Source organism: Labrus bergylta, chromosome 12 (genome assembly GCF_963930695.1).
Source record: "Labrus bergylta chromosome 12, fLabBer1.1, whole genome shotgun sequence".
NCBI classification, from domain to species: domain Eukaryota; kingdom Metazoa; phylum Chordata; class Actinopteri; order Labriformes; family Labridae; genus Labrus; species Labrus bergylta.
In genome coordinates, this window is record NC_089206.1 from 17,093,134 (window position 1) to 17,108,881 (window position 15,748).

At 40.1% G+C, this 15,748-nt stretch overlaps 1 protein-coding gene across 2 annotated transcripts in view; it reads right to left on the reverse strand.

Annotated features, from left to right (window-relative positions):
- Positions 1-15,748, reverse strand: part of dip2ba (disco-interacting protein 2 homolog Ba) — a 46,096-nt gene that overhangs the window by 3,568 nt on the left and 26,780 nt on the right. The window contains exons 11-38 of one of the 2 annotated variants that reach the window (XM_065961419.1): positions 15,469-15,592; positions 15,047-15,156; positions 14,527-14,629; positions 14,096-14,160; positions 13,890-13,983; positions 13,244-13,363; positions 13,003-13,117; positions 11,907-12,046; positions 11,656-11,792; positions 9,500-9,580; positions 9,282-9,409; positions 9,072-9,186; positions 8,674-8,875; positions 8,427-8,539; positions 7,922-7,945; positions 6,565-6,645; positions 6,243-6,366; positions 5,992-6,113; positions 5,381-5,492; positions 4,846-4,955; positions 3,957-4,087; positions 3,637-3,805; positions 2,383-2,553; positions 2,080-2,141; positions 1,677-1,734; positions 1,505-1,579; positions 1,066-1,240; positions 608-731 (exon numbers count right to left, since the gene is read on the reverse strand). In XM_065961419.1, the coding sequence (XP_065817491.1) occupies positions 608-731; positions 1,066-1,240; positions 1,505-1,579; positions 1,677-1,734; positions 2,080-2,141; positions 2,383-2,553; positions 3,637-3,805; positions 3,957-4,087; positions 4,846-4,955; positions 5,381-5,492; positions 5,992-6,113; positions 6,243-6,366; positions 6,565-6,645; positions 7,922-7,945; positions 8,427-8,539; positions 8,674-8,875; positions 9,072-9,186; positions 9,282-9,409; positions 9,500-9,580; positions 11,656-11,792; positions 11,907-12,046; positions 13,003-13,117; positions 13,244-13,363; positions 13,890-13,983; positions 14,096-14,160; positions 14,527-14,629; positions 15,047-15,156; positions 15,469-15,592 (3,185 nt within the window). The remainder of the gene's footprint in view (positions 1-607; positions 732-1,065; positions 1,241-1,504; positions 1,580-1,676; positions 1,735-2,079; positions 2,142-2,382; positions 2,554-3,636; positions 3,806-3,956; positions 4,088-4,845; positions 4,956-5,380; positions 5,493-5,991; positions 6,114-6,242; positions 6,367-6,564; positions 6,646-7,921; positions 7,946-8,426; positions 8,540-8,673; positions 8,876-9,071; positions 9,187-9,281; positions 9,410-9,499; positions 9,581-11,655; positions 11,793-11,906; positions 12,047-13,002; positions 13,118-13,243; positions 13,364-13,889; positions 13,984-14,095; positions 14,161-14,526; positions 14,630-15,046; positions 15,157-15,468; positions 15,593-15,748) is intronic. The other variant, XM_020648266.3, reaches the window with a different exon arrangement.

The following is a 15,748-nucleotide window of genomic DNA, read 5'->3' on the forward strand; positions in this document are numbered from 1 at the left end:
TGTTCCCAAACAACAACACAGATATCAGTAAATTCAACCCCTTACATTATTTTTTACAACAGGCTTACTTCTTTGGCTTTAACACATTCTAGGGGAACTATCACAAATGCTATTTTGCACCATTGCCTTCTCAATGCAAACATTTATTTCAACATAAATCTATTGGAAAAAGAAATAGAGAAAACACCAGTCACTAACGTATCCATAGGTGAACTTCATGCATGACAGACAAGACATGACAAAAAACAAGATCAATTTAGTATCATGAGGAAATATCAACCACTGGGAATTGGTGTCTTGTGATATGACTGTTACTATTTATAGCAACATGAATGAAAGTGAACCAGCACACACTGCCTTAGATTTTAGACCAGATTAAGAGCAGCAGACAACAGCACACTTATTGCACAGTTTGAATTGTTTAAGTGAAATAGCCTCCAAATGATGATGTATAGTTCAGTTAGCTTTGCACAGACACACCTGGTACAAATGTCCTTCAGTACTTTGACTTCTTACCCATATATCTAAACTTCTATTTTCCAGTAAATGTGTGTTTTGCCTCCTCTTGATGTCCTGAAAATGAATAGTGCTAATGAAAGAAGCTCACCTCTCTGCGATGCTGCGGTGGGCTCTGGACACGGAGGTCTCGATGTCAATGGGGTGATAGCGTAAGCCCCTCAACTCCAACGTTTCATCCAGAGAGCCCACAACAAACAAGGCATCATGACGATCTGTGGCACAAAAGAACAGTAGTCATCCAGTTCTTTTGCATAAGGTGATACTTCATATCTTCAAAGACAACGTATTTAGAGTTTTTTTTTTTCCATACTGTTCATGCTGTGGTATGTATCCCTGTTATATCTCTGGTTATATTTTTACCACTCATATCAATATCAGATTCATGTTTGTTCTTTTTGCAACGATGCACCTTTATTTTCTATGTTTAATTCCCTAAACAAGTAAACATACCTCACAGTCTGGTTATATATGAAGTATAAATCATAGATATGATAGCATATGTTACAAATATAACCAATCTAAAAACCCTTTTAAATGTCCTCTCACCTCCGCTGGCATCCAGGAGCTCAGTCCTCTTGATGAAGCCCAGGTAGCCGGTCCTGGCCCACAGAGTTTGGGGCTCACCAAAGCTCAGTCTGGTGTTGAAATGATCCGCCTGCAGGCTCTCCTCCCCGTAGATTGTGTAGTAGCCACTGGCACTGTGAGGGCTGTTCACCCAGATCTGAACAAAGACGACACGAGATGGATGAGGCTGGCAGTATTTAATTTTTGAGCTTATAAACTTTAATTTATTATTTAAGAAATTCTTTCTCCCTTTCTTTTTTTTTTTCCTCTTTCTGGGATGTCTCAAATCTGAGCAAACAAGTTTTCATAGAAAAAAAAATCTGATTCATTTGCCACTCCATTTGTTTCAGAATCATAAGAAAAGAATTAAGGGGTGAAATGTTTGATTATCAACATCCTATGATCCCCTATGCCCACTCACCTCCCCAAGATGTGAATCTCCTAGTGGGCCTCTGGTCTCTGGGTTAACTATGATGACTCTGACTCCTGGTAGGATCTTTGAGGACAAAAGGATATGAAGGTTTAGTTCATGGATGATATGTCTTATGAGCATCACTTACATTAAGTCTTCTAAATCAGTAATCGGTACTTACAGTGCCTGACTCCATGAGAGGAAGACTCTGTGGTGCTCCTCGTTCCACCAGCCTCACCCTGACGGACACCCACAAAGGACAGCAAATCAAATATCCTGTATACTCTGACCGGCAAAGTTTGGTTTGACCAGTCTAGTCATGTGAGAACAATCATTTTCTGTGTTTTTGCAGATCTTGTGCAATATGGGTAATGTGGAATATATGTTGTGCTGCTCTGTATTGGTATGTGCATGTATGTTTATGTTGCGGATGTGGGTTTTTCTATTGTTGTTATTTATTGATTCGAGTGGAAGCAGCTGAATGTTTGGCAGCACTGTGAGTCCAAGACAAATTTCCCCAAGGGGACAATAAAGTGTATCGTATCGTATCTTCTTTTATTGCCTGGCATAGTTTCCAGTCTTACCTGTCATGGCGCAGCGACTTCATGTCAACATAGACAGTGGAGGGGTCTGGTCCAGCAGTGCCCTGAAAGAGATAGAAAAATAACATCTAGAAATCTGAGGAAAAGTAACTAAAGCTGAAGCTTCCAGAAAAGCTTTGAATTAATAACATCTGTTAGAAATACTTAACAAAGGGAGAGAAAAAAAGGATTTGTGGAGTAAAATAAGTCAAACAGACAAAAAATACTCAATTTATACATAATGGGAAATAAAATATGCAGAGGGACAACTGAAGACATTGTACTGTACGTCTGTGTGAAACTGACCTGCAGGCACATGGCCAGGTTGACCCTGGACCCGAAGGCGGTGCTGACAGCACGCGGAGACAAGCCGAGATCTTTGAAGAGCTTGGAGAAGGACTGCGAGAGGGAGAGGCGAGGACGCTCCTCTGCTATCACCACACAACTCCGCACGCACGACAGATTCAGACCCCGGGCCTGGAGACATGCACCGCTGAAGGTTATTCACAATTCTAACAGTTGGGTGTGATTGAGCCGGATACAAACATGAACTAGGCATGAATGGACACTAATATCCAAAAAGCTTAAAAAAAAAATACTGAACAAACACAAATTGAACACTTTTTAAGTTCAACCACAAGAAAACTTTTAAGTAGACATAATCCTCAACATGCGGTCCATACCTACAGTCAGCTTGATAAGTATGAGATTTGTGTCGCATGATCACATGAATGTGTCGCACATATCCTTGAAGCACATGTCAATTACATAACTCCTATCCAACAAGTGACCCAAAATGCTGCTGCAAGACTGCTTTGTAGGTCAAGTAGCACAGCTCCCATTCAATCACTTAATTTTTCCTACATTGGCTTACAATCAATTTTAGAATTCTTTTAAAGATCCTTGTTTTGATTATGAGGCCCTGCATGGTCAGGCACGTGGATACATCTCTGACCTGCTCCAACCCCACAACCCCTAGAGGTCTTCTGACCAGAGACTACTTGTTGTCTCTCAAGTCACCTCCTGGGGATTGTGACTTTGGATTTGGGCTCTGACACTTTGGAACACCCTTATACTGCAACTACGCTCTGCAGTTTCCTCTGATGCATTAAATAAGGGAGCTTAAGACGCATCTTTTCAGACGGGCTTTTTAACATCTGATGTAGTTTGTACAATCGTAGTTTCACTTACATACGAGTCAGCAAACATTTTCTGCTTGGTAACTAACTTTTACATGGATTCCCATCGGTTGCATTCTAATATATAATAGTCTAGTTTCCTTGTTCACATTAGCAAACAAATTATGAGTTGCCCTCTGGGTGGTTGACTACAGTATCGACAATGCATTCCTCTACTGTAGCATCACATCACTTTTGCATTCATTTCAAAATAAAAATATTCAATTGGACAAGTAGTCTTTGCAGCAGAAAACATTTCTGTGCACAAGTTGAATCGCTGTGTTGTTAGAGTGAAGACAGAAATAACAGATCCTTTTTTTTTTTTTTCAAAGGGGAACCACTCGCCACAGGATTATTTTGAGAGTTTCAGTGTGATTCTGACCTTCAGCATCTCTGTCTGGGTGCCCAGGCCTTTGGTGCAGAGCTCCATGACAGAGTAGGAGCAGAAGGTGTCTCTGATCTTGTACTGACTGAGCGTGCTCAGCCACACAGGCAGCGAGCACTCCAGCTCCAGGGGAGGGATAAGGATGGACTGGTGACCTGAGTAAACACTGAGCAAAGAAAATACACTTGCTTAAGCATCAAATAGAGGAACAGCAGGTTGTGTGAAGTGTGTGTGTGTGTGTGTGTGTGTGTGTGTGTGTGTGTGTGTGTGTGTGTGTGTGTGGTGGGGGGGGGGGGGGGGGGGGGGGATTGTGTTACCTGGAGAGGCACCACAGGACAAAGCCAAGGCCACAGTACGGGTCCAGGCAGATGGCTATTTGGCGTGAGGAGTAGAGCTCACACTGCAGCTTGATGGAGCGGCACAGAGTACTTATTGCAGCATGAGACATCTGACAGGAAACAGACAGAGACTCTAAAATAAATGCTGTGTGATTTCATCAGACCTTCACAATAAGAGCAAATTCACCACAAGTTCTGTTGCTACAAATAAGAAAATGTTAACATTTCAAAAAACCTTTTCAGGAACACATTTAACAAATTACATTTATTAAGTGATGTTGATTTATGTGTGAGACATCAACTTCCCCTACATCAAAATTTCATCAGTGTTGCTCATCAAATCTCTAACTATCACTAGACATTCAGTTCATATTTATTATTCTTACCGGAAAAATCCTTTCCAAACATAATTAGGAAAAACATAAAAGTACAATAAATATATAACATCTTCTCCTTATTTGTCTTTCTGATGCCTTATCGCAGATTGAGTGATGGTAATTCAATATCTTTTCTTTACTGTAAAGGCTGCGCTCAGAGGCTTCAGCTCATACTTATTATTATATTACATATTGACTGACAGTCAAACTAAAATACTGATCCTATCTACACATCTTGAACATAAATGATAGACCAGTACAAAGGATCTTTTCTCTGTCAACAGACTGACGTGAAAACTGGTGTCTACTGTAGTGTCAACCTCTGAAGACATCTTTACTCTGCAGTTTAAAGTCAAAGTAGAGTAAGTACATAGAGTAAAAACAAGCAGAACTCATTTGGGACCTTAAGCCCCTCAGGCTAAAGAGAGTATCACTTTCAATGAATCAAAGTGATTGCTTCATATTATATGGGACTTGTGAGAGGGATTTACCTTGACTCCTGTCAACATGCCTGTGGTGGACACACTGAAGTCCAGGTAGGCCAGCATCTCAGCTGTGGGGGGTTTATAAATGTGCGGAGGCCGCTTTCTCGGGAGATCATCTAAGAGAAGAAGGAAGTAGAGTTTAGTTATTTTTCTTACAAAGGAAAATAAATATCACTGTTTATTTCTGTTTGCTATAAGGAATGTGCTCCAACCTGGTAACTGTTTTTTTTTGTCAAATAGGTTTCACTGCAGATTTCAAAAACCTATGGATATATTTTCCATTCATCACGCTATCGTTATCATGTGCACTACTACTCTAATCCCAAGCAAATTTGCACTATACTTTTACTTTTAGACAACCTCTCTTCAGGATTAAAAATTAGACAAACAGCATAAGGTGTCAGATTGTGGCCAAGAGGATGACCCTTTGAAGTCTCAAGTTTTGTGCTATATCCATTCACCCCTCAGATATGTGTCATAAAAGCCATGAAGTTCAAACACATGTGAACACAGCTGCTTTACATCATGCTTAGCACCACACCTGTGTCGATGATGGTGGGCCACGTCTTGACGTTGACACTGGCAGCAGCCTCCCTGGACCTGAGGATCCTCATGAGAGGTTGAGTGGTGAGGATGCAGGCTGCTTTGCTCACCTGGAAACACACAAGAAGTTTATTAATGGCCACAAAATACCATACTTTAACAGTGACAACTGGTACAAATTCTTCCCTTAAGCTGCTGAAATAAAAATGCATTTCATAATTGTTATTGTCTAGGGGCATCAGTTATAAGGATCAACAGCATAACTACTTTGATCAATCTGCTGCAATTCAGTTACTTTCTTTCAAGCACTGCAGTATTTATTGTAGCTCACAAATCTAATGCAATAAAACTCAATTAAGCCAAATCACACAAAAATGTCCTACATGCATGGATACAGCTAAATATGAAATATGTTTGCTTTGTGCTTTAGGCGCCCTGAACCTTTAAAAGCTGTCTAAGATAATTACTTATGCACCTGACAAAGACTCTATATTCAATATACCAAGTAAGGTCAGACTGGGTAACACTTTGCAATATAACCATGTTCCACTGTTCTTCAGAAGTTTTGATTCACATTTGAATGACACAGTCCCAGTGGTGCACACTTACATCTATGATCATACGGACGGTAGGGAGGGTAGCAGCCAGGTTCTGTGGGTGAGGCGGCCTCACCGTCACGGGGATGACGCCCGCATACAGGCAGCCATAGAAGGCAGCAATCAGGTCGATACCTGTGGGATAAGACAGACAGAAAACTCATTAACTAACATACGGCAATATTAAACAAAACAAAAAAAAACATATGAGGAAAATGGTGATGATCAATGTTGGATGTGTGTGTACAGTATGTGTGTCTTTACCTGGTGGGTAAAGCAGCACCACATTGTCTCCTGTGTTGAGGCCCCCCCTCTCCATGAGGGTGGCTGTGATTTTCTCAGCTCTCTTGTGCAGTTGAGAACATGTGGCCGTGCACACTGCCACCCCCTACAGCAGAGAGGAAGAACAGCTGCACTCACAACCAATAAAATGGATCCCCATTATTTGTGCTTTATTAGTCTGTATATTATACGCTCAAGTTGTTCTGTGTGTGTGTGTGTGTGTGTGTGTGTGTGTGTGTGTGTGTGTGTGTGTGTGTGTGTGTGTGTGTGTGTGTGTGTGTGTGTGTGTGTGTGTGTAATCTACCTTGGCATTAAGCAGCACATACAGGACATGGTCAGGGTCAGTTTGTGCTCTAAATTGCAGGGCTTCAGACAGGAACTGGTGCTGTTGAAGAAAGTGTGTCATCACATAAACATTAACGCTGGACTGACTAAAAACATCTACTGCATGCTTTATTCATGTATGAATATTATGAATACATAAGCTGCGTCAGTGGCAAATAATAGATCATAGAAAATTGACCAGCAGGTAGAAACTCAAAAGCTAGCCTGAAAAACAGTCAACAGAGCTCCACTTCATGTCTCATCAAAACAACAGCCAAAAATAAGATAACGTCAGATAACAGATACATTTGTTCATATTTCCAACACACTCCGTATGGAAAAAAAAAACAGAGAACAGAAACCATTTAGAGAACCTCAGAGATAATCTGTGACGCTTCTGACCTCTCACACACAGAAACACACAACAGGAAATGTCCAGAGATTATTTTTGCCAAATGCAGGGTCACGCTGGGACCATCTGCACCTGGTGGGAGGCAAATTGGTGACTGTCAAAACTAACCAGCCTTTCAAACAAAGGATCCAGACAATTCAAAGCTTTGGAAGAGAAGTTTCCACTCCAAAATAGTTATTCGGGGGAATAATCCACTCAATGATTTCACAAATAATTAAACAGGTAGTATTAAATAAAGTCTCTAGATGTGTTGGGTCGATAAACTGAGGAACTGGACAGTGCACAGGATTGAAAGAGGAAAGAGAAGATATTCTTCAAAGGCAGAGGCCAACTGAACATCCATTTATCAGACGACACATGAAAAGACAACAAATCTGGACAACAAATTATAGAAGCTCGCTTTGACACATTGCTTGCCATATAAATATCACTGACCCGAGCCATCCTGTGAGTCAGACAACAGGTCAACAGTCATATCATGCCCTGACGTCTCACCAAGCCATGCTACACGAGGGAGCATCACAGTGAACACAGCGAGCAGAGGTGCACACCAAAATATTTCAAATCTCTACTTTTTTTTTACAAGCTATTGCTATAGTGCCTTACAGTTAATGATAACATTGTGATTGTTCATAATTACATTCTAGAAGCCTCAATTATCTCAGCAAAGCAAGAAGGCAAGTTTAATTCACTTAGTGCGGATACATGTTTTTTTTTTTTTTTTTTTAAATAGAGATTGTGGAAAGTAGCTGTTTTCCCCAACCCTAGAGAACAGCTACTTTCCGTTGTTCGAATGTATTACTGTCGATTAGTTTAGTGTGCTGACCCCTGCTGGCCAAGAAGCCAGCCTGCACAGTGCAGAAGCACATCTGGCTGACAGAAGCAGAAGAAGCACAGTCCGGTGGGGGCCAGGCTCAAGCCTTACCATCATGGTGGGCCACATAGAGAGCTAAAGCCCAACTCAAGTGAAGTAAAGGCAGAACAACAGAGTGTTTTATGTTAGCAAAAGCATCCATTTTCAACTGACTGATACATGATCATCTTCAACATACACTCAGAAGAGCATTTACAGTTTGTACATCAGATTATTTTGTTAGATTGAAACTAAAGTTTTGTTTCTGTTAATGTTCAAGCAAAGTACAAACTATTTTCCTGTCATCAAAAAAGACATTCAGTTTAGTACCACTAATACGTTGTTAGAAAAGCTGGAATCATCATATATTTGGAATTACTGCGCTATTAATTCTTCATTTGATTATCAAAAAAGTTTCCAAATACAGTGACAAAAAAAAAGTGAAGCTCTTGAAAAGCCACTCATAAACCAGGCTCGGCTCCACATCTATTATTAAGCTTCTGATAATGGTTCTACATTTCTGATAACTGGTCGGTGTGATCAAAGCGTGGTTCAGATTCTTTATGACAAACAGTACCTTTCTGATTAGATCCTGGTCCTCTACCACACCCAGCTCTCTGCCTGTAGCCTGGGCGATCCGTTTCCCTGCCACCAAGTTCCCAACCAGCATAGAAGCAGGACCCACATCCACTGAAAAGACGGAGGACAATCAGAGAGTCAAGATGTCACAAACCACATAAATAATGACATCATTATCCAATACTTCCATTGTTGCTCTGATGTTATATTGTAAGCATTGGCATATAGAGTCTGAAGTGGTCTACCTGGTTGTTTCTGGCGTGGTTTAGGCAGGTTGGTAACACAGGTGTGCGGGCACATGAGGATGTTACAGGGGTGAAGGTTCCCCTCCAGAAAGTTTTGTTTGGTTTCACAGATGTGGATGCCTCCAAGAGGCGTCTTTGGGAGGGTGTTAGCTGGGACGAGTGCAAGGCAGTACAAACCAACCTGATGGATACTGTCAATGGCCTGTGCAGATATAATAGTATATTAAATGCAAAATTAACACTGTATGTCATTACATTTCTTTATGAGAAAAGGCTCACATGGAACTGAGGTCATAAAAAGGAGAAAGGTAACAAAGGATAGTACATATTAAACCATCAAGCTTAAAAAAAATATGTGTTTAATATTCACACTTTGTGATACTTTAGATTGAACTTACCTGCAGAACTCGACTCATCCATTGGAAGCTGTCCTCCTCACTGGCGTCAGGCCTCTGCTCTGCCACAATCACTATCCTCTCGTCATAAAACACTGTCACCGAGAACACCGCGATCCTGCATGAATGACCACAGAGAAATTCAAACTCACATCATTCAGACAAACACACAGCAAGAGGGTGCAGGAAGGAACAGTGATGTCAGTGTCTCACCTCCCCCTGTAAACTGTTTTCACAGGCTCCACAGCCAGGGCCGTGGCCACAAGGTCGTCTGCATTGTGCCTTCTCCCGCTCACCATCAGCAGTCCCTCGTTCTTCCCCACAACAAACACCAGACTGCCCTGTGGAGCAGACCAAAGACTGAGCAAGACGCCTCATTTCTTCAGAATAAATTAAGACAATCTTTTTTTTTGTGTGTACTCGTGCTTTACCGGTCCAACAAATCCAAGCAGACCAGTTCGAGAGAAGGGAATTTCTCCAATGGGTGCTCCAGCTTGGTTGACAGGAATCACCTGAAAATAAACACATTAATAAAACATTCTCCCAAATCATTACAAAACTGCACATTTTCTCAAACATTATATTTCAAAGGTATGCAAAAATAAGTGAGACTGCAGTTAAAAGTTTAGTTCAGGGTGTTTAATTACAACCCTAACACTCTGTGTAAAATGTAAAGATAAACAGAATGGGATGCTTTGTAAAGCACTGAAACCCCATATATGATCAAAAATAGCACAGAAAAAACTTATCAAATGTAGGAAGAAATGTCATTGTTTTAGGAAGATGAAATGCCCACTGTGTATTTGATGGCAGCAACATGTTTCAAAGACATTGGGAAAGGTTCATGTTAACAACCCTTTAGCATCTTCCTCTCTTTTAACAACACACTGTAAGCGTTTTGGGACCTGAGGGGGGCAATTTTTGTCGTTCTTGCTTAGTGAAGGGTTTGAGCTGTTCAACAGTTACGGGTCTCATTGTTTTATTTTACGCTTCACAGCTCCAAACATTTTGGACGGGTGACAAAACGGGACTGCAGGTGGGCCAGTTTAAAACCCAAACTTCTACATAATCTCTGAATCTTTAAATGATGTTAGTATTAAAGACGATAATCCTCAAATTCTTTGCATGTTAAAAAACATTATTCTTTGCATGTTACACTACTTGCCAGCACAGTCTTTCACAGAGTGGTGATCCCCTTCCCATCTTTACTTCAGAAACACTCAGCCTCGCTGGGATGCTCTTTTTTACACCTAATCATGTTACTAACCTGTGGTCAGTTAACCTATTTAACTGTGAAATGTCCGGGTGTTTTCTTTAAGCATTTCACATCTTTTCAGCCACTATCCAAACTTTTTTGAAAGTTATTGGCATCAAATTCAAATTGGGCATTGCACTTTTCAAAAACAATAACATTTTTCAGCTTCAGTATCTTAAATGTTGACGTTGTAATATTTTCAATCAAATATGCAGTTTCAATGTTTAACAAGTCATCACTTTCAGTTTTCATTTATTTACATTTTAAACTGCCCTCCGAGTGTTTTAGAGCTTGGGATTGTTAATTTAAATATTTGAAGGAAAAAAGTATTGTGCAAAAACACTCAGGGACGTGAGTATGAAATAATTATTGAGGATAATTCGGAGGGGAATAATATCAAAGGTTAAAGTCTGTTTTCAGTAAAAGAGGGAATCAATTCAAAAGGGAAAAGTCAAGAGATGGCAAGTAGCACCATCTAGTGGATCATTGAAATCTGTGTTTCTTTCACATCCATTATTAAACAAGTAAACAGTGTACAGGTTTCAGGATGAACCGGGGATGATCACAGCATAAACTCAACATGAGGTGGTAGACCTGCAGGACTTTTGGCCAAAATGATAATCATGATTATTTTAATAAATGCTACAATGACAATTATTTATCACAATGATTTATACAGGCTGGGACCAATTTTTATTGTTTATTCTAAAAACATCTCCTGCACTGCTACTTGACTTTTGCCAGAGCCCCATTGGGCAAAAAATGTGCCCTAGGGGAAGGTGTTGGATATGTGTGGTCATATTATCGATAAAGTGGAGCCTCTTTACTCTACACTGTGTATTCTTAATATTTATCCTGATGACTTTGTCATGTCAAGCTACTGTATATAAAGTCGATGCCTCATGTTTGTTTCAGGGAGGCTAAACGATGCGCTGCCAGCTCTTAAAGGAGAAAACATCCTACAGAGCCTCCAAGTGATTGAAAAGAATGACTGTCAATGACATATTTTGTAAAATATGGAACTTTCTTTTTCTAACTTTCTAAACATAATGACATTCAAAACAAGGTTTGGACTGATGAACAGATCTGAATGTTAGTCAGGCTGCTGTGTTTGACATTTTCCTTTCATCTTTTCTTTCTTCTTTTATCACATGTATTGTGTTTGTTTTAGTGATATACAATGTTTTTATTTTCTTACCAAAGACAATAAAGAGTTTATTTTAAAAGAAGTGTACCCTGGCATTTTAGTTCCACACTGTCCCCTAACAACACAACTATAAACATCGACACTAGCAAAACAAGCACTTCTGTAGTTTTTAATCATGGACAGACCTCGAATGTGTTCTTGGTGACACCAGGCAGGCCGTAGTACATGGTGCCTCCAGCCCGAGAGTTGATCACAATCTCTCCGATTTCATCAGTCTTGCACAGCTGAGGAGGCCCGTCTGGTTTCACGATGCACATCAGAGCTGAAGCAAACAAAGAGGTCGCAACATAAACATACTCAAAGTTAAGAAATGGACAGAAAGATATCAGCTGCTGTATTTTAGAAGTGACAATTGAATCCAGCTTTGTTAGCTTACCTCCTGGCATGATGTGGCCCACATCCTGAACAGTGAGAGCAGAGTTCTTGTCCTCTGTGTTTACGCGGATCACGCCGTGGCTCAGCCCGCCCATGGACAGGATGGCCCTGGCTGGCAGTGGGGCTCCCCGAGCACCAGGCCTGATTTGAGAAAACAAGTGAGAAAATCACATGGGAATACATTTAACTTTATTTCATCTAAAAGATGTTCAATGTTTGTAATGTAGCCATGATTTTTCATTTAAATTATGAAAAGTCCATAAGTCAGAAGTGTGATTTTTTTTAACGACTTCAGCAAGCACTGAGGGGCCAAACTGATTCCAGAACTCATAAACGGGTTATTTTATCTGAAAGTCTTTATTTAATGCCTTTCCTTTAATTTCATGCAACATTCAAGTTCTTCTGCAAGTAGCCATGATTCAGGTTAACTCTTTCTACTTCTAATGTCTTTTCATTCAAGTCACTCATCCCTCACATCTTGTGTGGTAGGGATGTAACGATTCACTCAACTCAGGACACGATACGATTCTCTCACGATTTATTTTACAAAATGAGACTGGAGACAAATTATGACTGAAGATTCCTTAAGGGGCTGCAAACCTACTTGTCAGTGTGGTTTGACCTTTTAATGTTTTTTTTTTCTCACAAGGGGAGGTGATTGGAGCTTCTCATTGTGGTGTAGGCTAAATGCTGCATCATGTTGGATGTGCTGTTTGTGTAGTTCCCTGTCTTCTTGCAATATTTGCACACAGTTTTTGTCTTGTCTGTTATCTTCTCACCGCTTTAATTTTCTGTCTTGGGAAAGACCAAATGTTTCCACACCTCCGATTTCAAAGACGGTAGTGCAACCTCAATTTCAAAAATCTTGCTCTGCAGCTGCTGACGCTCACCATATTATTGCGATGAATTTTTCAGAGTACCGATGTGAATCTTGACACCTTTGAATCAATTTATCACGATTTTACGATTAATCTTCACATCCACATACAAGATGGTAAATGCTTCGAAAAAGCTTCTCTGGTTAACTGGAGGCAAAACGTCCCTATTTTTGTATGAGCTTGTTCTTCCCAGAGCATGTGAGTATTCAGATGTGTTACCTGCGTATGGCCACAGTGAGGGCTTCAGGAGAGGTGGCGCATGGACAGATCACCTCAGGCTTCAGACCATGAGACTGAAAGACATTCAGGAAGGCATCACAGGACGACACAGACCCTGACAACAAACAAGAGAAGAAGACATCAATAAAACAAGGTAGAATAAGCACACATTCACATGTTACATCAGCTGTGCATCAAACTTCTTTATTGAAGAGACTATGATTTTAAAAATACGACTCACATGGGTTTGCTCCATCGGCCACAATAAGCATCCGTATGGAGGACAGGTTGGTGTCTCTCTGGTCTTTGTGGGCCATCATGGCCCAGTGGAGGTCACGGCACTTTACCAAGGCCACACGTGCTACCAGAGGGTAAGAGGAATATGTTGTTTATGGTGTCCAAAAATATTGTACTCACTGTTTGTTTCATTTATTGGTGTACAGCCTTTTGACTATTCAAGTAAGTGGTCCTGTAGGAAGTCATTACATGTGTACTTCTATCATTAAAAAAATAAAAAATTAACTTCTAGAAAAAATATTAGTATTCTCTTTTAAACTTAATTCATATTCTGTCGATTAAAAACATCAAAAATCTCAAACAGTAATCAATCTTTCTTCTCAGACTTTTAGTGAATATAGATCACTAAGTGATCCTTTTATTGCAGCTTCTCTTATTATAATAAGTTCATGTGTTATTGTATTTAACCTGTATTAACTGTGATATGTTGTGTTTTTACTGTATGTCTGCATAGTGCAACCAAAAGACACATTTCTTCCATTTACACACAATGGATAGACAATAAAGTATTTTCTACTCTTTTCTTTTCCAACATACATGTTTTTAGAAAAAAATAAACTAAAATGGAATATAAGAGTAGTTGGCTGAACCTTTGTGGATGTGGACCCTCTGCACCCAGGACATGGGACATGCTTTCATGACAGCATACGGCACTGTGATGGTGTGGATTCTGTTCATGACACTCTGGAAACAAAAAAAAAAGACGCCATCATTGCCACAACATGCCAAAACATACCAAAGATATTACTGTTAACTTGTGTGGATATACTGTAACATTAGTTGTTTTGGATCTCACCGTTAAGACGCCGTGCCACATGCCCATATCCTTCTTACAGTCCAACACATTGACCAGCGTCTCTCCTAAGACAGTGAACACACTAAGTGAAAATATACTCAATCATCAGTTTCCTGTGTACGCACAAGTGGGTTAGTACCAGAAATGTAATTTTGTGCTCCATTAGAGTGTGTTCTCTCTATATGATCCTCAGTTAATCTTCACTGAGGTACCTCTCTTCTTTGAGCTGGAGAGGATGAAAATAAATTATGAGGAAGGCTTATGATGAAATGTGCTTAAGAGCTGAAGAGCTGAGCACTGTTCAAATTCTAAAAATGATTTTCTAATGCTCAGTTTAAAGCTCTAAGGAACCTCACCCTAACAGACACGAAGAGAGTTAATATAGGAGATCAAAACTTGCAGGAGTGCTCTAAGTCATTTAGAGAACTGACCTTCACAGTAGTTACAGGCCTGTGACAGGGCTTGACAGTGAGTCAGCATGGAGATCTTGGACACAGCAACTCCCATCACTGTCCCCTCCTTACTGGCTTTGTACTATGGAGAAAAACACACACACAGACATAACCAAAAAACAACATATCATTAATAATACATAGAAGTATATGAAAAGAAGAGTCCTCTCGTCATTAAATGTAAACTTTAAACATTAAAAGTAAGAAAATGAAATAAGAAAAAAGTGAAAAAAAAAATATATATATATATATATATAATGCAATATAATTATGAAGAAACTGTATACTTTCAAATTCATTCTAAAGTTAACATTTAGTTATGTTTCCAAAGTTTCTCATGACTGACATTTAAGGCTTTCAGTGCAGTGTTGACAAGACTCAGTCATCCTGTATCTGAAGAATGAAATTCTCTTCAATTTCAAAACATCAGTGTCTAAAAGGTACCATGCTAACAGTGAAATCAAGTTGAAAAGGTGATTTTTATGTCCTGGAAAAGTACCTCTATGTAGGCGGTGTCTGTGTTGGCGGTGGGTATGTGAGGCTGCCAGTCTTTGGAGGGTTTGGTCAGGTACTTTGTGTCTGTGACAACCCATTTCATCCTCGGCCATCCTAGTGACATAATAACAAAAAACACAATTTACACACACAAATAGATAAGCTGACACAAAGCCAAAAAACATGTGTGTTTAGGGATATGGAGCCACACTAAGATGACAAAGGTCCCCTTGCATCCCTCTGGTTTCAAGGCCAAAGGTGAACTGTTAATACAGTACGAGCAGATGAACACAGAGTCATTCACTCACATATTGGGGACAATAAAGGCCAGAGAACAAACACTGTATATTCAGCTTAATGAGTCCATATAATGGCTCCCAAAGAGACCAAAACAGAAATGACACATTTGATTAGCATCTGACTGACCTTTGAACTGGATGATCTCTCCGTTTGGTGTCTTGGGCAGCCCTTTGAGACACACCTCACTGGTCAGCGCCAGACTGACGCCACAGCTGCCTAAAAGGAAGCCAATCTGCTGGCTGCCTGCATCCTATGGCGTGAGACATGGGTCAAGACACTTGACACACATGGAAAGGCTACTATACCAAAATGGGACAATTAAAAACAACATGCACTCTAGCAGTCAATAAATTGTTGACATAACTAATCAATGTTTTTTCATACAAACATATGAGCCATAAGGCCT